Source organism: Apium graveolens, chromosome 4, assembly GCF_009905375.1.
Source record: "Apium graveolens cultivar Ventura chromosome 4, ASM990537v1, whole genome shotgun sequence".
Lineage (NCBI taxonomy): Eukaryota > Viridiplantae > Streptophyta > Magnoliopsida > Apiales > Apiaceae > Apium > Apium graveolens.
The window spans coordinates 47,146,617-47,169,622 of record NC_133650.1 but is presented as its reverse complement, the minus strand read 5'-3'; the positions used below and the strand labels follow the sequence as shown (position 1 = coordinate 47,169,622).

Here is a 23,006-nt window from a genome sequence, read left to right as displayed (position 1 = left end):
AGCTTTTCTTACTTCCAGCGCTTTCAAGAAAGAAGTTTCAACCCATCAGAAGACTTTCAGCAGGCAATCACACAGGTTATAACTTGTCTAAAGTGTATTTTATCTAATTCGTTAAATTATTTCGATTTCTGATTTGTCTCAATTTCACGTTCTCTATTTGTTCTTCTTAATTAATTTTGGTTGCAGGCAATACATATGAAGAAACAGCTTAGTTTGTCTAAACAGTAAACAGTTGATAGCTTCGGGCATGCTTGCTATGGTCTACATGTAGAATGATATTTAGAAAGACTAGACTACTAGGATCATTGTACTTGTCCAAAGAAAAATTTAAAAAACTCTCAAAACATTTCATCAACCATAGAACAGTTTATCCATTCATAATGATATGTACTACTCTGGTCCTTGGGACATTTTTTTTACTCTTAAGATATTACAAATTCATAAGGTTTTGTGCTCACAAGTATTCATGCAGTGAATTACAAGAGGGCTTGTAGGGGTTGTATCTAGAGCTGGCCAAATGGGCGGGTTTGAACCGCTCATTCGGGACCGGTTCTTACGGAAACCGTAAAAAATTCGGACCGAACCGGGCCGGTTCAAACCCGCACAGCTCGGTAAATTAGGTGAACCGAACACGAATACCAATTTTAAAACCCGGGACCGCACGAGCCCGCACGAGCCAAGCCCGCACGAGTCGCACGGCAAGCCAGCTCGCACAGCCCGCACGAGCCCGCACAGCACGCCCGCGGGTGTGCCTCACGCGCCAACGTCTTCCTCCCTGCTCTGCTCCCTGCTCTTCTTTCTGTCGGCGGAGAATAGTCGTCGGAGCAGTCGCTGAAAGGAGTGGAGTTGTTGCTGTTGAGACTCCCGAAGCTTCGCTGTAAATGAGTGTAATTAGACTGGAGCTTGTTATCCATAACCGGAGTTTGTTATTATAGCCGGCGAGTTGTTTTCAAAACGACGTCATTTTAATAGTTGTGGGTTTTGATATATGTTGAATAAAATGGAGGGGGGCATGTAAAACGAGGAGGGGGAATTATAAAGAAGGGGTTTGGGGTATGGGGGGATGGGGGTGACACGTGGAAAGGTAGGGGGAGGAGATTGACACGTGTCAACGGTTGGGATATAAACGCCCAACTCACGAATCCAGCCCGCACACACGGCTCGCCCAACTCACGAATCCAACCCGCACAGCCCGCACACACAGCTCGCCCGCGAATTTGTTCGGTTTGTTCGGTTCGATTACGAACCCTGTTTTAACGGTTCAAACCCGGCCCGAGCCCGGTTCGTAATTCAGCGGTCCGGTTCAGTGTTTAAATACGGAGTGTTCAACCCGTGTGCGGCCCGGCCCGGCACGCACGGACCACACATGTGGCCAGCTCTAGTTGTATCCCAAAAGCTTGTCTTGGCTTCTATTTCTTCCAAGAGCAAGGGCAACTGCACGTGTTAAAGTGGGATTATTTCTATAATATACCACCCAAGAAAAAAACTTACTATGATGGGATGCTTAAAATGGATGTAAAAATACAAAAATCCTATATTAGTTGCTAAATATTGAGTGTTGTTATCATTGCACACAGAGGCAAATGAAGGGAAATGAATAATTATAGTGACAGTAGATATAGTTGAAATAAAGTTTTATGAGAATATGTTTGGTATTCATTTAAAAACCTACACACTGGAGTACAAGTTATATATTAACATCAAAATTTCATTTTTTTACAAAATATATCGTTACCCACCATTAAACTTGTTCTCATCATGTTATTTGAAACGTTTACCTATATTTATATATATATATATATAGGGAATTAATCAGGAGCCAACGTGGGTTGAGGGGACAGTCAGCCAACCCACAGCAATGAAACATTGGGGGAGGAAGCAATGTTTCAATGCGGGTCTTGACTTCCGTAATGAAACATTGCGGGATGTCGTCATGCACAGGAAACATTGCGCACTCCGCAATGTTTCATTGTTGGATAGACTCCCAGTTTTTAATGTACAAACTGCCCTTCTCTTTAGCTTATTCTAATATTTAACTTATTTATATAAGTATAACAATAATATTAATGTTCAACAGTAATTAATTTTTTAAAATATGTTAACATTAATGTTCAGAGTTGATACTTTTTCATTCTTTCAGCCTTTTTGTTTGTATTACAGGTAAGCCTAAACATAACCATTAACACCTATTTGCTTAGCTTCTGGTTTGTATACCAAAACATGAAGGGTGATTTCCTATGCAAATCATTGTCGGACCTTAAAATTTGGTGGCACGAAGGTTATACGGCAACCTCTTAAAAACGATTAAGCCCTCAAACTAGTTAAGAAATATTATTGTGGTTGAGATCTAATCTAGTTATGAAATATTTCGTCCCAAAATCTCAAACTTAAGAATGATACTCTTCAGCTACTTACTAATGTAAAAAACTAACTAATAAATATTAATATTTAATATTAATAAATATTAAAATAATATTTAATATTTAATAATAAATATTAAATATTATTTTAATATTTATTATTAAATATTTGAAGGGATTTGAATTTATTAATTTCATTTAATATTTCAATACTTTTAAAATATTGAATATTAAATATTAAATATAATATTTAATTTACTATAAAAATATTTTTATAGTATTTTTTAATATACAATCTTTAATCAGAAATATTAAGAATATCTTATTAAATTATTATTTATGTAGATAAAAAAGTATTAATAAATGAATTAATATAGATAAAGGGCAGAAAGGGAAATGGAGTATGTGGGTCAGGCCGCACCGCAATGAAACATAGCGACGCAATGAAACATAGCGGCAGTAGCGGATCCCAGTCATACATTTTTTCCGTAACGGTTCTGATTTGTTGGTTGTAAGTGGACCCTATCCAACTATGGCTGTGGATAGGGTCCCATATATATATATATATCAAGTGTCTGGTTTATGAATATGAAAGAATTCTCGCCACCTCTTTCGTTCGTGGGCGAATGCTAAAGGTCGAAGTCTGACACCTAAAAATTGTTGTGTGCATCGTGTAATTATGAACTTTGAAATGTAAAAAGATGGAACTTCGAACATCAGTCTTTCCAAAAAAATTAATTACATTTAAATCACATCATAATACTAAAAATTAAAGAAACACTATTATTTTTTGAAATTTTACAATGCTGGAGAGAGAGTTATGCACGTCTACTGATTGCATCATCAGGTTTGGATGAATCACCTGTCCAAAATTTTATAATGTATTTTTTGAATACATAATAACCTCATGTTCATCAGTTCCCGGTCTTGATTTTTATCCTTTTCCTCGTCCAAACTGAAGCACGAACACAAGTAAATAAATTACTTTACCATGCTTTCAATTTTACCTTCTCTTTATCACAAAAATCTTAATACCCACACTATTTTGCTCGAATACACTGAAATCTGCATATCACTATTGGAGGGATAAGCTAACAATAATTGGTAGTCACTCGTTATTCAAATGACCCAACTGACCGTAAACTTTGTCCGGCAAAAGACAAAACCGAGTGCCTAGATAAGACCAACTCCACATGAAACAAGAGATTAACCTCCAGAAGAAAATTCTACAAGGAAAGGCAACTTCACTTAAATCTTACAAACTTTAACATTAAAGATCTGTGACCACTGCATTTAGTCTGTAAGCCGTGGTTTAATAAACCATAGCACAGAACCTGGAAACTGAACTTGAACCCTGGAAAACCTTATACAGTTCAACTAAAAACATCTACCACCACAGCATCTGGTCCGTTAGCTGTCTATGAACCACCTCAAAGATCAGCTGGTTGTACCATTCTGTTCGCCAGGATTTCCCCTTTCTCCACGGCAACAGAAGAAATGTGGCAGCTTGACTCGACCGCAGGCCCTGTACATATACAGTGGTCAGGAAGAAACGCCATGAAATTATGAAAAAACAAAATCCCTATTTCAAGCCAGCTTAACTATAACTTTATATGCTGCTAAGCTGAAATTATATTTGCACTTGTCATAGGTAAAATATGTCAAACACATAACGTGAATTAATAATTCCAAAAAACAAAACTCACTTGCAACGGATGATGACTGGAGTAGGTTTTAATGCCTTGGGTCCATTTCGTATGCCTCTTTTGTGTTTAGAAACCTGCACGAGGAGGAAGCGTACTAGTTTAAATGCAAAATGAACACTTTTTGTTACACTTGGACAAGTCTGCCAACAATGATCACACGTGCAAGATAAATTATGCTGAAGGTTCCTACTTAACGTGCTATGGAGGACAGTCGGTACATGACTAGAAAAATACAGATACTTCTAATAGATGAGTACTTTATCCAAAACAATGTGAACCAAACACGCTGTAAACGAAACATCAATAATAATAATGAAAGTGGGTAGTACCATGACTACAAATTTCAATATGAATTTACAGGCGCTGAATAGACCCCACAACAGCCGGGAAGTTAAAATGTAGGGGACAGCAGAGTCTAAAGCCTTCTTAACACTAAAAAACCTCCCATTCTAGGTAGGGTAGGTCTTCTAGTTCAGGGTAAGAAGAATATAATATCAAAGAGGATACCGGGAAAAATGTTATTTTTTTGTGAATCCCTCTAACTACAAAGTTTCTTCATGTACTACATTCCTGATGTAGTACATGATGTTTCTTTATCACTCAAAAAAAGCTAACCAGAGTAATTCGGTATCCGAACGAAGTTTCCAGTTCTGTAATACCTTTGTGTCCACTTAACTAGAGATTGATATCTCAACTATAAGGAGTGTTTTTATTTATGGTCAAGTTCGTGATAAAGAAGTGGTCGTCCAAAAGGAAAGTGAAAGCCCAGTTGTCTCGAAATTTTTGAGGTAACTGACACACAAAAATATCAAGAACAAGGAAAACACTTTTTCCATCCTGAAAACAATAATTTTAATTGAATTCCTACAATTTACATTCTTACAGTAAATGATCAGTGTTGAGATAAAAAAGGTCTTTTAAACTCGCTTGAATTGAAAACTTACAAGTTATTGGGCTACATTCAACTATTATTCAGATTACTAGGTCTTTTAGTATACTGAGCCATTACAAATAGAGGGTAAAGAACATCCAAGTATGCATATACTACTTTAAATCTGGAAAGCAGGGGTGCGGCACTTAGGTGATGCACTGCGCACCGGGTGCAGACTGGTGCGGCGGTGCGCGGGGGTGCGGCGTCATACGAACGGGGTGCGCTAATACCTGACTGGAATTCGTGGGAGTGCGGGAGGGCTAATAATGGTCATTTTTCAGTTACCGTAAAACAACGAAAACCAACCCTAAATCAAACCAACTTATAGAGACATACATCGGGACGGGGAGAGAGATCTGTTCTTCTCCAGTCAGTTGTGTTCAATCGATGCGTCAAATGTGTTGACGTGCTGATACGTGTGTGTATATGCGTGACTGCATGTGTGAGTCAGTGTGTGTATATAGGTGATGTCGTGATGATATATTAGTTGGGCCTTTTATTTTGGGCCTGGATATGTCAACTGTTTTGACTGTTCAGCCTACCAACTTTTTGTTCAGCCCACTAACTTAAAAGTCCCTATCACACACTCCTTAAATTTTTAATATTTAGTGTTTTACTTTGCTGACATTTTTTGTATTATATTTATCAAAAAATGTTAAATAAATATATATAATATATTTTTTAATAATTTAAAATTATCCGTATCCCCCCGCACCCGAATCCCTATTTTTTGAAATTTGCCGAATTCCCGTATCCCCGCACCCGTGCTTCCTAGCTTTAAATTATAAGTAAATGTTCGAAGTGCAATTAGACAAAATATTTCTAAATTTTCACAAGATTTTACGTAATAAATGGTTCCGCTATCATAAACTGCATAACCAAACATGTAGATAAAATTCCAATATAAGAACTTGCTAAAAAAAGCTGGTTACATACAAATTAATAGTCTATACAACTGCCAGTACAAATAGGGGTGAAGAACATCCAAGTATGCAAAATACTATTTTATAAGTGAATGTTCAAAAGTGCAATTAGACAGGATATCTCTATTTATTTATAAGATGTCATGTAATAAAAGGTTTCGCTAATCGCTATCATAAACGGCATAGCCAAAATATGTATATGAAATTCCAATATAATAACTTGTTATGAAAGGTGGTTACATACAAATTAACAGTCTATGCAACTGCTGACTCTACCAGATTTCTAAACAATTTTAATGTTTTTTTCATGTGAAAATTTTTAATGGATTCTAATAAAATAATTCTAACTTTTCTTCTCAGAGAACTGCCTTACATTGTCCCCTAACTGAGGAGAGTCTATGAACAGTCAGCCTGACAGCTTATTTAGGACGTTTGGATGCTAGCAACAATTAAGAAATCGATTCAATTTCACGAACTCAAATTTCAAAGGCATAAATGCCGTTACACATTTGTTCAATCGTTATTGATTTAATAAGTTGATAAGTGCAGTACATTTAATATATATCTTAAATATGATTGCAGAAAGACATTAAATTTAAAACTAAAACCCACTAGAAAAATGAAAACAAACAAATCACAAACTGCTGAACTTACAAACAACCAACAAACGTCGTATAGGTAAGAAAAGTTCAAAAATGATAGCAATATAAAGGTTATATTTTTGGAGTGCCAGATACGAGGAAGAAAAAGAAAAAAGAAACATACCTTCTTCCTTGGAACGGCCATGAGCTCCATGGATCCTCCAACGAACGGTAGGCATGGAAACCCAAGTCCAGCACCATTACTTTCAGAATTAGAGATTTGGTCTGATTCTGGTAAAACACACTGTGGTGATTTGGTTGTAGGGATGAATAGACCATCAATAGGTGACGGAATTGCGATTGAATGAGTCAATCTGTTAATACCAAATGAGCTGTAACCCCCAGTACCCTTGCTGCTTTTCAGCATTGCCAGCCTCAACGCCATTGTTGCCAGTTCCCGAGCTATGCAGTATATGTATGATGTGGATGATGTTTAGACACCTGTCAGCAGTACAGTACATGACGAATGACAGCTAAGGACACATATAAAGTTCCTGTCTCTTTGGCAAGATATATTTAACTTTGGTTTACGTTGTCTCAAAAGTGAAAGTTTACTAGGCAACAGAAAAGCTGGACATTTGTAATTAAAATTGTATAGATCAGATGATCAATAAAATTAGATGATAAGAATTATACGATCATTATAATTTTCATTACTATGGAACAGACTATCGTATACCATAGAAAGATCTCTTTTTTACAACACAAGTTGCACCAAAATGTTATTTTCAACCAATTACAATATAAGAGAATTTAATAAAATCGGGGTTAATGTTAGCACCTGCAGTTGACAAACTTCTTATTCAACCAAATCCTCCCTTCAACAGGTAGGAGGAATATGACTTCAAACATCGTATTAACACTACCATACTGCAATTCCAATACTCTACTTCACTAGTGAAAAAAATAGCATAACAAATAACCATTTTAATTCATACTCCTATTTTCCCCAATCTCGCAACACCGCAACCATAATCATAGATATACTAAACTATCAGAAAACAGGATGCCAAAAAAAACGCTTTTTCCTAATTTTTCGACACACAAGTCAATAGTTTTGCATTCCACTTTACATTTAAGTATAATTAATCATAGATATACTAAACTATCAGAAAACAGGATGCCAAAAAAAAACGCTTTTTCCTAATTTTTCGACACACATGAACTAAAAGTCAATAGTTTTGCATTCCACGTTACATTTAAATACAATTATAAAAAAAAATACCTAAGTGTACATGACATACTTACGAAACATTTATCAGGGGACTTTTGTCAAACACATAACAGTCACGAAACAAAAGCCCAACTAAAATCCAATAAATAATGAAAAGTTAAAAAGGGTATGACAAGATTGAAATGCCATCATCAAATAAGCGACATAAATCACAAGGCAAAGTTCAATCGACCCGAGTGAGTGTTATGATGAAAATACATACACATGATATACATAAACGCAAGTGATAGAAATAACAAGAAACAAAGAAAGGAAAATAGAACATTACTTGAGCTTAACAAATTTCAAAGCGCGACGAGAAGACGGGGGTTTGTGATTTTTAGGGCAAATGGGAGACTGAGCTACAGTTTCATTGTACTTACCCTTATTTCTTTTTTTGAGGATCGATTGTATTTGTGTTCCGAAAATTAACCGACCGAGTCCGATTGATTTTTGAAATTCGATAAATGGTTTAGAAGTTTTTTATTCATCAAAATATTTATAATAATATATTAATATGAATAATAATAAATTTAATGATATAGTAAATATATAATTATATTGTGGATGTGCTGTTTTTTTATGTTCCTTAAATATTTTTGTACTAACTTCGTACCGGTGCAATGCACGGAATAATTTATAAATTTTACTTTTTCAATATTAAGTTTTATATTTATTTAAGTATTATTTTTTGTTTTTTCATTTCATCAAATGATATGTTATATAAATTATTTATTTATCCTATGATTTATGTTTGTCGCATGTACTGTACGTTTTTATAATTTTGAGAAACTGTATTAATCAAATGATTAAATTACTGACCCAATTACCTTCTTTATATCAAAATATTATAGGATATAATAAGTTAATGTTTGAAGTAGCCGGGAGTCGAACATGTGTCCATTTACTTAATATGACCAAACCATGCCATATTAATGCCCTTGGTCAATTATATATAAGATATAATTTATATTTTAATGTCACTCGATGCTTTTACTTTAATTTTAAACAAAAAATAATTATATAAACTACAATTATAAATATTTATACGTCATCCGTACAAATGTAAATTCTCATTCCTTATAGATTGATTTGTTTTTTGTATGTCGAATATGTTAAACAACGTTATAATTATTAATATTTTGTATCCTATTTGGGATAGGTAAATTAATAGTTATGACTCCGTTATAAATTCATATATTCATTTTCTATAAATTTGACTGCATTTCCTATTTCGAATTCATAATTTGATTTTAAGAGAACTTTTAGGAGAAAAAGTTGAGGAGAATTTAAGATAATTATATTTGTTTTAACTTGAAATTTTAAAATTTTAAAAGGCTAAACAAAATTTAAATAAAACTGTTTCTGCCACATAAATCATCTGAAAATTTAACACCATTGTTCAATGATGTACTAATAACCTTATTTACATGTTATACTCAATTTGCGTCTTTAATTTTAATTTGACGTTAAATATTTTGGTTTTTATTATACTTGCAAGAATATTTTCACTTATTTTATAAATATTGTATTTAGAATTTTGTCGTTTACTATACAAGAATATTTAGTTATTTAGTTCATTCTGTCGTAACTCATATTTTTAGTGTATAATTCACGTTCTTCCGTGTATCAAACAGATTGATACAAAAATATTAGTTCTGAATTAGTGTTAACACAATAATATACGAATACAAAAACAAGCCGTGTTGATTTAAAATTTTCAAACGAAAATACAAAATTACATGAAACGATTATACACAGACGACCCATTACTAGATCTGCTCATAACAACTACTTTTGTTGCATCTATGAAGCTCCACCGAGAATAATGAACTTCTTTATTGGTCTAGCTAGGGTTCACCATATTGTATAATTATAATGAAAATTTATTACTCATATCTGATACTAAGGTTGTACACATTAGGGTTAATGTGGTTGAGAGTTAAAAGTCACACAAAATCGTATATAAAAGTTTGGTAAAATCTCCGACAACAGTCTCAGTTACGATTAACTGAGATATTTTTAACCACGTAGTTATTGTTAGTGCGGATCGATTTACGATTCAACCACCTATTATAATTTGTACAAAAAAATTGATTGAACCAAATTAAAATTTAATAATATACAGATTAATTTGAAAGTACTTTCTTACGACGAAAGTGTAAAGTTCTACACACTAAATAACTTGGACAACAATTTTTTATCACACTACTTCAAAGTGATAATAATACAATAAACAATTACCCAAAAAAATATTGAGATATGGTTGATTTTTTGAGATAAAATAATTACGTTAGGATAAAATTTTAAACAATAAAAGCCCTAGACTCTTTATATATATTTATATTTATTTATTTTTAAATTTGAATACTTTTATTAATCTAATTAATTAAGTCATGCTTAGTTAACATTATAAAATAATTCAAATTACTTTAATTTAATTTAAATCTAATTTAAATTAAATAATTCTTCAAACATTCTTTGTTTGTGATCTTATAGGTTATTATTACGTTGCCAATGAATTTTAAATCTAATATAAAATCGTAAATAATGATTGTTGGGGTTTATATTTGCCTTCTCAGAGCTCTCAAACACGTGCCCTCACAAATGTGTCTGCGTACCTCCTTTAATAGAGTATCAAGTCGGACGTAGTTCTTTAGGAACAAGAAATCTAGATGGACTTGGTTCCTCATTCTGTGGCCCAATAGGAGTTGTTGAACCAACTTTCTATTATAAATCGAACATTGATTTGCTTTAGGAGTGCCCAACGATGTGGCCCAGTCACAAAGGCTCAAGGCTCGGTTATGACTTTGGAACTTCACGAATAAGGAAACTTCACGGCCGGTAGATATCTCATCCGTTACCGCTATCTTCGTCGATCGTAACCGCAAGTATAGTCATGACTTACTCCAAATGCTCAAGCGCATCCTTGCCCCCCGATGAGAATAACCTACCAGATTACAAGATAAGTGATCCCAAGTGTATAAGTGCAAAGTGAGAGATAACCCCAAAGTCTCCCGGCGAGTACAACCCGACGAATGCAGAGACAAGGCTTTCAAAGCACACACTAAGTATTTACTACTGTTCCCCTATGTTAGGTAATTAATACAACACAAAGGGGGGTGAATGTGATTTTGACAATTTTAGTGACTTTTTCTATTTCTTAAATTTGGTGAACAAAGCAGTTAAGAAATATAACTTGTAAAGATAATATGGTTTGAATGAAATAATAAGACATGCACATGAACACACTATCTTTCAAAACTTCACTTAATTTTATATTAAAATAAAGTATGTGTTTTGCTACAAATTTCTGAGTTCTTGTTAGCTTAAGAACTCAGCTTCTCTCTTGAGAGTTACAGGAAATTTCAGATCTTTTTGTTGCAACTAAAAACACAGCAACCAGTGTTTACTTTATAGAACATTAAACACTGGTTATTACACAGCATGCAATAGCATGTTGTTAGTCCCTTGACAATATAGCAAGAATTACAGAAGGGGGGTTGAATGGAATTTTTGAACCTTTTTCTCGAAATAAAAATGTTCAACTCGAATATAGATATAATGTTTTGATTAGCACAATGCGGATTGGAAACTTAATTGAATCAAAACATAAGTAATTAAAAACAAGAGTCTTTAAAAACTTTCTGGTGGATTTAAACAATTCCACCAGAGATATATATAATATATCGAGAGGACTCTGTGTGCAGGAATGCTCACAGCTGTTTACAAATGGAACTACTGAGAATACAGGAAATGCTAATGATTCTGCTTACAAAGATTTCTCTATTTTTGTGTTTCTCAGCTATCTCAGTTATTTTTCTATTTGCTACACTCTTGGTTTATATAATACCAAGATTACAAATTCAAAAAGACTGAACAAATATAAAAACTATCAGTCTTAAGCTTTGCTGCTTTTCGTCCTCTATTACCCAGTTAATGGGCTTCCACAGTGTGTTTGTATACATCTCGACGGCTGTGTGTCAGCTTTCACTGTTCAACTGCTGTTTGAATTCTTCATATGATCATCCGTCGACTTTCAGAACATCCGTTGATGGTTTAATTGATCATCCGTCGACTGCTATATTAAACATCCGTTGATAGTCATTTGATCATCCGCCGATGGCTTTGTTAATCTTCCGTCGGTAGCTATTTTGGCACTTGACTCTATTTCACTTATACAGAATTACAAGACATCATTTATGTATAATTAATCAACCTATTTTGCATATCTAGTTAAAGTCAACATGACTTATATGCTACTACAGATTCTATACAAAGGTGCATACATAATTGTTCTACAAACTTATTATTACATAAGCTACTCACTCGATGGATAATAAGTTAATCATCCGTCGGGACTATAATGAGTTATCCGTCGGGACTATAATTCTTATCCGTCGAGTGCTACATAATTTCACTAAGTAAAATCTACTTAGATGTTTTGTTTATGAAATCATCAAGTACATAACATATGCACAACACATGTACTAATCCCTATTTTTGGATATTCAAATATTTCTATTTTTGGCTTAGTGAATCTTTGCTAATATTGTACGCCTGTGAATTTACTTTGCCAGTTAATCTTGCCTTTGTTCTTGTACTCTTCAAGCTGCTTTTTGTAAACTTGTCAATCCAACTGATTGGATTGTTTGTTGATTGATAATCTTGGATGTTGAACTGGTCTGCACTTTATACTTTCAGTTTTACCTCGAGATCTTCAGTTTGGTATATAGAGAACTTGACATCTCGATAAATATAATGGCTTATCAAGGTCTCTCATTACTCTATAGTTGTTTTAACTTGTAGAGATCTCTGAGTTCTCTATAAGAGAATTTAGCTTGTTGAGATCTCTCATCTTCATGTCTTCACTTTGACTTATCGATATCTCTGAGTTCTCTAGTGGAAAATAGACTTATCGATATCTCAGAGATCTCTAGTGATATTTTGACTTGTCGATATCTCATAGATCTCTAGTGATATTTTGACTTATCGATATCTCAGAGATCTCTAGTGATATTTTGACTTATCGATATCTCTAGAGTTCTCTAGTGAAGAAATAACTTTTCGATATCTCCAATCTTCATTTCTTTAATTTGGCTTGTCGATATCTCTGAGTTTCTAGTAGCTTTCATGACTTCTCTATAAGTCATTCTGGAGTTCTCGAATGACTTCTCTATAACACTATATATATGACTTGTAGAGATCTTGACTTAGAACATTTTTCCCAAAATAGATTTATTCAACTCCAAACTTCTTCATAATTCTTTTGAGGCATGATCTACTTGATCTTCTTCCAGATAGAATTCTTAGTCTTAATACTGTTTACGAAAAAGGACTCTAGTCTGCCCTTGAACATTTTTACAGACTTTAAATGTTATAATACAAGATGCAAACTAAGATTACAATACAACTTACTTAGGGTTGTCAATTTGACTTAGTCTTGTTATAGTGCAGACATCTCTTGCACAACAATCTCCCCCAATTTGTGAGAAGATTGCTTATCACAAATTCATGCCTGTTAACAAGACTAACCCCAAGCTACAATGGAAAATTAGACTAAACATAAAAATTGACACAAATACATCATTTATACATCAGTTGATTTCTTATTTTAAACAGTTACATATATCAGACAAAGACCGGAACTTTTGATTCTCTCTAATGAGATCCTTTAGATATACAAGAATTTCAAGTTTCTCTATGATTGGAGTCCCTGTTAGAGCTTCCACAAGTTTGAGTATGTCTTGCTTTGGATAACCATCTAACATCTCATTCCTGAACTTTGAGAATGAGCCGACTTTTATATTTAGAAATCTTCCATCCTTGGAAATTCTGCTCTTCCCTTTTTCCATGGGTTCTTCTGATCTTTTAATATACATTTCAATCTCCTCATCATACTTCCTCTTCTTCTCCTCATATTCATCCTTATTTCTTACTCTTCTTTCCTCCCTTGAAATCAACCATTCAGCTAAAACAGATCTCCATGCTATTGTAGCAGTATCCTTATCCTTTAGTAAGCTTATTACTCTTTTAATTTCTGTGTGAGAGAGAATGTCCATTAAGTTTCTACTAAGAAATGTGAAGGACCCATCTTCAAAGTAGATTCTTACTTCTCTTAGAGTTACAACCCAGACTCTAACTATTCCTCAGCTACTTGTTAAAAATAATCTTCATCTGAGATGCACCAATTTAGAGGTAGAAAATCACTTTTCTTGAAACAGTTCCAGATGGCCCTTTCAGTAACTTGCACTTTTTCAGTATGTTTGGCTTTCTTAGGCTTCCTCCCAACAAACTTGTAGTTGACTCTGAGTGATGGCTTTATAGAGGGTAGGATTGTAATTTTCTTGAGAGATGTTTGGCTAGAGGTGATTGGTAGTTTTAGAAAGGTGTTAGCAGTTTGTTTGTATAGGAATTTAGGCTTAGAGGTTTGAGGTGGTTTGATATTTGAGTTTGTTAGCACAGAGGGTTGAGCTTGGTTAATTTGAATTTTCAGGGTTTGTTATGGTTCTGATCCATCTTGTTTTTTCTTTCTCCTTCTCTCATCCCCTTTTTTCTTCTCATCATCCTTCTTCTTTTCATCCTTGCTTCCAGATGCCCTAGAGGATTGGCTTGGATTTGAGCCAAAAGGTTTTTGATCATCTTTCTTCTGCTCATCGTCATCCAAGTTATCCTTATTGATTTGAGTTTTAGGCAAGTTGGCTTCATAATTCCTCAGATATCTCCCCAACATCTTAATCATTTCTTCATCTTCAACAATCTTGTTTTGCTTGACTTTCAAATCAGACTCCAGAATCATGATAAGCTTTTTGTTGGCCATGACACATTGTTTAGGAACCTGGAAGTGTTTGAAGTGTTTGGTGGTAGGACAGATGTATGCCACTCTATTTCTTGGCTATAAATATGCTTCTGGAAAAGCATCCACTTGGGCATTCTTCAATTTATTTAGCAAGAGAGTGTCTTCATGAATCACTCTTTGAACTTTACATATCAAAATGTCCAATTCAGACGCCCTTCTAGAGATAAGATAGTTAAGGGACACCTACATACACCTGTCTACCCCTGAGTCATTTATATTGACTACAATCCTTTTCTCCTGAAAGTTATCCTTTGTCACCAAGATCACCCTTATAAAATTTATTGTCTTGTCCAAGGCCTTCTTGTAAGTGCAAAAATTGTTATTTAGAGAAGCCCTAAGAGCCTTGAGCAATTCATCAAATTCCCTGCTCAGACTAGGTCCCTCAGCTGCTCTAATAAGCCTCTCCATTTCAATATCAACTTCTTGAATTTTTCTCTTTTCAGCAGCTTGGACAGTTTGAGTAGATGATGATCTTAACAGACTGGCCTCTATCTCCCCCTTACTCTTGTTGGCAGGCATGAGAAGGGGAGTAGGAATTTCAGGCCTCCCAGCTTCTGGAAGGGAAGGCAGAGGAATGTTAAGCTTGCCCATGATAGCTCCCAAAGCCACATCATTTTGCATTTGTAGGTGCTTTTGGGAGTCTACCAAGGTTTGAATATATGTATGTTGACTCTGCACCAATGAGGTGAGAGCATGCACTTGTGCTGTGAGGGAGTCATTTGAAGACTGCAAGGTGGAGACTTGTTGTGGGAGAGACTGGATTTGAAGGTTTGTAGCTGTGGAGACAGGTGGAAGAGAGCTTGTAGATATAGAAGAGCCAAAAGTTGCTTCCACAACCTGTTTGATACCATCCATAAGTAATGCAGAAGGCTCATATCTGGTCTGGTGAAGCTAGTCCAGTTTGATCTTTATGTCATTTGAATTGGTGATTTTTTGTTGGACTACTTCATGAAGAGCAATGAAAGACTGTTTGAGATTTTTGACATCTTTTTCAATAGAAGTTAGATCCATCATTTCCATTTGATCAGTAAAATATTTGAACTTTGAGGTGATCTTGACTTGTGAAGGTATGATCTTATCCATCTTTTCTTTTACTAGGTTCCTTATTTTGTCTTCATGACCAACCAACTTGAGTTCTAGTGCTTTTCCAAAGAGATGGAAAGCTTTGAGTTGAGCCTTGAAAACTTCATTGACTGCATCATAAACTTACCAGGAGTTAGGGCTTTAGCATTACTTCCCAAAATAGTTAGATAATCTTCCCTGAACTTGGCTAAACACCCTTTATCTCCAGATTGTAGTCCTTATTCAGCCAAGCATCACAGTTGCCATCGTGTTCAGCTTCATTAACAATTTTGTCTTGTTGCTCTTGGACATCTGTTTGATTGGAGAGTATTATGGCTTGGTAATCTTGGTTAGACATATCTGAGGTTAAGAGTTGCTGAGAGATCTGTGCAAGTCCTGCTAGCTGATCCACCCTGAAATTTTAAAGATTTGATTGAGGTGTAGCTTGCTGTAGCCAGTTGAAGATGAGGTGTGGTTGTTGAGATTGAGAGGTTTAGGGCTGTGGAGTTTGATCAGAACCACTTGTGACAGAAGTCACAGTTTGACTCACAGTATGTACTGTGGTTATGACAAGTTGTTGTTCCTCACATATAGTGGGAACCTCCAATTGAATTGGAGGGGATTTGACCGGGTTACTGTCATGTGCACCAATCTCAAACCCTTGTGTGTCTTGCACCACATTGTCACTTGAATGTGCTATTATTGCCTCCTCTATGATAGGATCATTGGAAATTGTACTCCCAGCATCAACTGCTAATGCAATTTATGCTAGGATTTTGAGGAGAGTTGTTCCTGGAACAGGAACCTCCAATTGAATTGGAGAGGATTTAGATAGCTCCCCATCAGGAGTACTACCCTCAAACCTAACAGTCTGTGAAGACTGATTTGTACATGAAGGTGCATATGTGATCTTCATGGGGTCTTCAGTAAAGACTGATGAATCCCCCATGTTTGTGTTGGTGTCATCAAGATCTACCCCAGCATGTAGCCTCTCACTAACTAATTGTGGTTTCTGGGTGGTGAGCAGGGTTTCTTGAACCAAGTCACTTGGTTGGGGCAACACTTGAGAATTTGATTCAAGTGTTTCAGTATTGAAAGAAGAAATATTACATATAAGATTGTGAAGCTCAGGATTGACTATTGGCAGCTCCCCCTGAATGAATGAGGGAGCTTCAAGGGATGTGCTCTCCTTGTGTGTGCAATCATTATTTCTCCTACCATACACTTGGATTTGTTCAAGTATTGGCTGTGCAGACTCTTTACAGGATGTATTGAGGAGAATGCTCTTTTCAATGGAAACACCATATTGAGAGGATGTCTCTAGAATCTGTTTTGGCCCCATTTGCACAACTGTATCCTTTTGGAAGGATACAGAGGTGGTTTGAGTGGTCAACTCAGGTTTCTTAGCCTTCTTAGTTTTTCTGACCAAGGATGACTCAGTTAGTGTTTGTTCCCCACCATTCTTATTTATGATTGGTAAAGGTGTCTGCTTTCTCTTCTTTTTGCTCACTTCACCCTTTTGGGAGGATGAAGTGGTTGGTTTCCTAGCTGCTATACGTATAGAAGAAATGGTCTCAACATTGGAAGGTCCCTTTTGGTGTTCCTGTGTTTGTACTTCCACAGGTTCAAGGACCATTGTTGTACTAGATTGAGCATTAGTCCTCATGTCAGGCATGGGATAAGGGTAAGTCCTAAACCTCTCCATCATGAGTGGAGTGATTTTGAGACTTACAGGTACCTTGTTCTTTTTAGCAAGTGATCCAAATTAGAATTTTGGACATTTGCTTATAATTGCCTATTTGTGATCTATCTACACCATTTATCAAATATATCTCATTCACTTTATAGTTCAAAGCAGACATAATGAATCTAGGAAGAGAAATTTCCTTACCTCTTGACTCCAATGGCATTATTAGTCTGGTGCTCAGCTCCTCCAGTATGTAGTGTCCTACATTAATCTGTTTATTGTGAGCCATTGAGTAGACCAGCTTTTGGACACAACTAGAGATGTTTTCAAACCCTGACTTCCTGCAAGTGAAAGCCCTTATCACTGAATCAAAAAGAAATGACCATTCTCTCATTAGGTTCTTCTTGCTCATGCTTGACAGGTTGATCTTCTCAGAATAGTTGATGAAGTCCATAAATTCATAAAGTTCATCCTGAGTTGGATCCTCCACCAGCTTGTCAGTAGGAATTCCTAGTTCCATATTGATATCATCTTCAAAGATTTCCACATATTGCCCTTTGATTGTGCAATTTATTACAATTGATATAGCCTGGTTCTCATGCACAATTGTCCTTGTTACTATTGTGTTCCAGAAATCCCCTAACACATCCAAGTAAAGCACAGGATTAGTAGCAAGAGCCCCTACAAAGTAAGTCTCAGACAAGAACTTGACAAAACTTTTGAAAGTTTCAGGAGCTTGGTTTGCATCTAAGAATGCAAGGAAGGTAATCTCCTTTCGGATGAAGGGTGCAATATTGTCTGCTGCCATTGTTATGAGTATAAAGTTTAGTGGGTAAGAAAAATTAGTGAGAGAAAGCTTGAAATGAGAGAGAAATCGGTTTTAGATTGAAAAACTAGGTCACTTACAGTTCTCGAAGACGTAAGTATATATGTATCGAGATGTCTGGGTATTTATAGTAAAAGCCGATGACTTGTCGAGAACTCAAAAATAGACGTTTGGAATTAGTCTATCGAGAAGTCACTTTGAAATGTGAAAAACATATCGATAAGTCATTTTATTTATTCTTGTAGAGAACTAAAAATAAGCTTATCGAGATTTCCAATAAATACCCAGTTTGTCCAAAATGGACTGAATTTTATTCCAATTTTTATTTGAATAAATCAAAGTAAAATCATAATAATTTTGCCAAAAGTATTTTACCAAAATAATTTATTGAATTAAATTATTTCAGTTGTGAGTTATTTACAAGTCTAGAAATTACACTTGTAGAGAACTCTGTAAGTTATCACTTGTAGAGAACTCTACAATGACTTATTGATAAGTCATAATAAAGCTTATCGAGAAGTCACTTGAGAAGTCCGTAAATTGACTTATCGAGAACTCACTCGAGAAGTCTTAAAATGACTTGTCGATAAGTCGGTTAGACTTATCGAGAACTCAGTTCTCTATATACTTTTGATCACTTTGATTTTTTCTTGTGTTAATTTTATATATTAAAGATGTAAATTAGCATCTAGGCAGTTTTCTTAGAATTTGAACAATTCCAAGCTAAATTTTGAATTTTGAAAAATAAATATGCAGAGATTTCTGAAATATTTATAATTCATATTTTAGTTAATTTCTAATTAAATCAAATTAATTTTAATTTACTAGAAATTAATCTGCTGCAACACATTAGCTGAGTTCTTGCCTTAAAATGAAGAATTAAGCATTCCAATTTCACCTACAAGTCTAGTGAAAGTTGCTTCATCCAAAGATTTAGTAAAAATGTCAGCTAATTGTTTTTCTGTTTGAACAAAAATGAGCTCAATGGTACCATTTGTAGCATGTTCTCTAATAAAATGGTACCTTACGTCAATGTGCTTTGTTCTAAAAATTATTTAACTGGATTAGCCACTATAGATATAGCACTAGTATTGTCACACATAATTGGAATTTTGTGTAACACTGGGCCATATTCCATTAGTTGATTTCTAATCCAAAGCACTTGAGCACAACAACTTCCTGCAGCTATGTATTCAGCCTCTGCTGTAGAACTTGACACAGATTGTTATTTCTTGTTATACCAGAATACAAGTCTTTGTCCAAGAAATTGACAGCTTCCACTAGTACTCTTTCTGTCAACCCTGCATCCAGCAAAATCTGCATCTGTGTAGCCAACAATTTCAAAACCAGTTCTCTTAGGATACCATAATCCCAAGTTTGGAGTCCCCTTCAAGTATCTGAAAATCCTCTTCACATCCATCAAATGTGATTCTTTTGGATTGGCTTAAAATCTTGCACACAGACATGTAGCAAATATGATGTATGGTCTACTTGCAGTTAAGTAAAGCAATGATCCAATCATTTTATATTCACTATACATAAGCCTGAAGAATCTTTGGCAAAGCTTTTCATTGGTAGAACCAAAGATAATATCATCCACATAAAATTTGAACTAGGATCATATCATCACCATGCTTCTTGTAGAAGAGAGTCTTGTCTATGGTACCTCTAGTGAATCCATGTTTAATTAAATATTCTGATAGTGTGTCATACCAAGCTCTAGGTGCTTGTTTGAGTCCATAGAGAGCCTTAAGTAGCTTGTATACAAAATTTGGAAATTTTGGTTCTTCAAAACCAGGTGGTTGTTGAACATAACCTCTTCTTCCAACTCACCATTAAGGAATGCACTCTTCACATCCATTTGATATACCTTGAAATTTGAATGTGCAGCAAATGCTTGGAAAATCCTTATTGCTTCAAGTCTTGCAACTGGAGCAAAAGTTTCATCATAATCAATTCTTTCCTCCTGCGAGAAGTCTTTTGCGACCAACCTTGCCTTTTTTTTCTGGTAACAATTCCATTTTCATCCATCTTGTTCCTGAACACCCATTTTGTTCCAATAATACTTCTGTTCTTTGGTGCGGGAACCAATTTCTAAACTTTATTTCTTTCAAACTGATTTAGCTCTTCTTGCATTGCAGATATCCAATCAGGATCAAAAAGGGCTTCTTCAGTTTTCTTTGGCTCAACTTGTGACAGAAAATATGCATGAAGACATTCATTTGCAGTTGCACTTCTAGTCCTTACTACAACAGTTTGATCACCAATAATTGCTTCTCAAGTGTGACTTCTATCCCACTTTCTTGTGTGAGTTTGTTGACTTGTATTTTCTACTTCTTCTTCATCACTGGCACGACTTCCATAATTTTCTCCTCTTTCTCCCCCTGAGTTTGTGTTTCCAAATTTAGGTGTTTGAGATGAGATTCCATTCTCATGATTCACTTGATTATCTGACTCTTCTACAATTCTGGGATTTCTGTTGATTTCAGCTTCATCATCAGAGTCACTATCAATGTTGAGATTTTCAAACTTAAGGGCTTCATCTTCATCTTCATCAAGGCATTCCAAGCCTGCGCACTTGTCATCATCAAAAGTAACATATGTGCTTTCCATAATTTTCTTTTGTTCAATCACATAGACTTTGTGTGCAGTTCTCTCCAATGAATATCCCAGAAAAATTGCCTCAAAAACTTTAGAGTCAAATTTTCCCATATATTCAAAGTTGTCCTTTAGCACATAGCACTTGCTTCCAAACACATGAAGTTGTTTCACAATAGGCTTTATTTTAGACAAGATTGAGTAAGGTGACTTTCCAAGATTCTTGTTAATGAGATATCTATTCTGAGTATAGCATGCAGTGTTCACAGCTTCTTCCCAAAAACTAGTTGGCAATTTTGCATCTTGTAACATTGTTCTAGCAGCCTCTACTAGTGTTCTATTCTTCCTCTCAACTACCCTATTTTGATGAGGTGTTCTAGCAGCTGAGAACTCTTGAACAATGCCCTTGTCTTTGCAAAATTCAGTTAAGGTTGGATTCCTAAATTATGTTCCATTGTCACTTCTCAACCTTTTCACACAGTTCTGATTTTCAGCCTGCTTCTCAATCTTCTGTATGTGCTCAATTATGATGTGTGGAGTCTCATCTTTAGAATGCATTTATTTTACCCATGTATATCTTGAGTAGTCATCCACCATCACAATGCATACCTTTTTCTTGAAATTGATTGGACATTAACTGGTCCAAATAAGTCCATGTGAATAAGCTGCAAAGGTGCATTTATAGAATTTACAATTTTACTCTTATGACTTGATCTTTTCATTTTCCTTTTTAAAAAGTATCACATACTTTATCTTGAGCAAACTCTAGATTAGGCATGTCTCTTACTAGCTCCTTTTTGATCAAAGTGTTAATTGCCTTAAAATTCAAGTAAGACAGCTTTTTATGCCATAGCTTGCTTTGTTCTACAGATGTCTTGGTGTAGAAGCAACAAACTCCATCCTTATTTGCTGAGTCCAAGTCTGTAACAAATAAGTTTCCTTTCCTTGCTCCTTTTAGAGCAACTTCACTAGTTTTCTTGCTGATAAAAGTGCATTCTTCTTTGTTGAATAAAACTTTAAAGCCTTTGTCAGCAAATTGGCTAACATTGAGAAAATTCACTTCAAGACCAGCTACTAGTGCTACATCATCAATGATAACATTTCCAGAGATCAATTTGCCATATCCCATTGTGAAGCCTTTGTTGTTGTCTCCAAAGGTCACTAATGGGCCAGCCTTCTCCTCAAACTGTGATAGCAGGGCCATATCACCTGGCATATGTCTTGAGTATCCACTGTTTATAATCCATATGACTTTCTTCTTCTTACCCTGCACACAATGAGTTTAAGTATGTTTAGCAACCCACGCAGTGTTGGGCACTTTCTTTTTGTTAACAGAGTGAGCAGAATCAGAATGAGTTGTTTCAGATAAAATAGAATTCATTGACTGTTTTGCATTTTCCCTTTTTGTTGTAGACCCAATTTTTGTTTCTTTGAGGTCTACTCTCAGCTTTTGGCAACTTTTCATCACTTTCAAGTTGCAAGGGATGTAATCAAACTTGTCACAGAATGAGTAGAGATCATATGCATCCGCTTCATTGTATTTACATGCTCTTTCTACTGGCTTGTTAACAACCTTTTTGCAAAGGTGAGTTAGATGATTCACAAAGCCACATCTTTGACATTGTTTCCTTGGAGCATCTGTAACATGAGCAAAATTGTTGCTTTTGTTTATCCCAATCTTCCCATTTCTATTTTTCTTCTTCTTTCTTGCATCTTCAGTTTTTGTTTCCTTGATAGGTATCTTGGAAACTTGGTTGACCATGGGCTTCTTTTTAGTTTTGGAGATTGGAGTTATTTCTGCATTTTTCTTCTCATTTTCTTTATCAGCAATTTCTTGATTTATAATCAACTCTTCTTCACTGAAATTAACTTCACATGCCTTGAACATAGGTGAAACAACCTTTTTTAGCATAGTTGGAACATCTTCATTTTCTGTTACTTTTTCTTTGTCACCTATATCTTTCTTCTTGTTGTTCAAGGCATCATAATCAAGACCAATAGATATATTAGCACATGGCTTATTCTTCTCATGGTATTGTCCAACCAACTCAGATGCATTTCTGAAAGATTTCAACTTGACTTCATTCTTTTCCATCTTTTCCCTCAATACAGCTTCAATTTCAGCAGCACACTTTAGCTTGTTTTTCAGATATTCATTTTCTTGCTTGACTGACTCAATCTCCACAAGTAGTAGAACCAT

At 35.1% G+C, this 23,006-nt stretch overlaps 1 protein-coding gene across 2 annotated transcripts; it reads right to left on the bottom strand.

Annotated features, from left to right (window-relative positions):
• Nucleotides 1–3,452: 3,452 nt before the first annotated feature.
• LOC141717971 (uncharacterized) lies at nucleotides 3,453–8,202 on the bottom strand. 2 transcript variants are annotated; one of them, XM_074520283.1, is made up of 4 exons: nucleotides 8,064–8,202; nucleotides 6,686–7,002; nucleotides 4,067–4,140; nucleotides 3,453–3,885 (listed from the first exon to the last, which is right to left on the bottom strand). In XM_074520283.1, the coding sequence occupies exons 2-4, from the start codon at nucleotides 6,944–6,946 to the stop codon at nucleotides 3,798–3,800; spliced, it is 423 nt and encodes a 140-aa protein (XP_074376384.1). In that variant the 5' UTR covers nucleotides 6,947–7,002; nucleotides 8,064–8,202; the 3' UTR covers nucleotides 3,453–3,797. The 2 variants fall into 2 exon arrangements, with proteins under 2 accessions (XP_074376384.1, XP_074376385.1); XM_074520284.1 differs by having other exon boundaries at nucleotides 8,158–8,182.
• Between the last annotated feature and the right edge of the window lie 14,804 nt (nucleotides 8,203–23,006).

Excerpts from the sequence above, each read along its gene's own strand:
- LOC141717971 (XM_074520283.1), bottom strand. The coding sequence starts at position 6,946 with ATGGCGTTGAGGCTGGCAATGCTGAAAAGCAGCAAGGGTACTGGGGGT. Across the intron at positions 4,141-6,685 it reads TGGCCGTTCCAAGGAAGAAG|GTTTCTAAACACAAAAGAGG; the intron begins GTATGTTTCTTT and ends CTCCTCGTGCAG. Across the intron at positions 3,886-4,066 it reads CCAGTCATCATCCGTTGCAA|GGCCTGCGGTCGAGTCAAGC; the intron begins GTGAGTTTTGTT and ends GTATATGTACAG.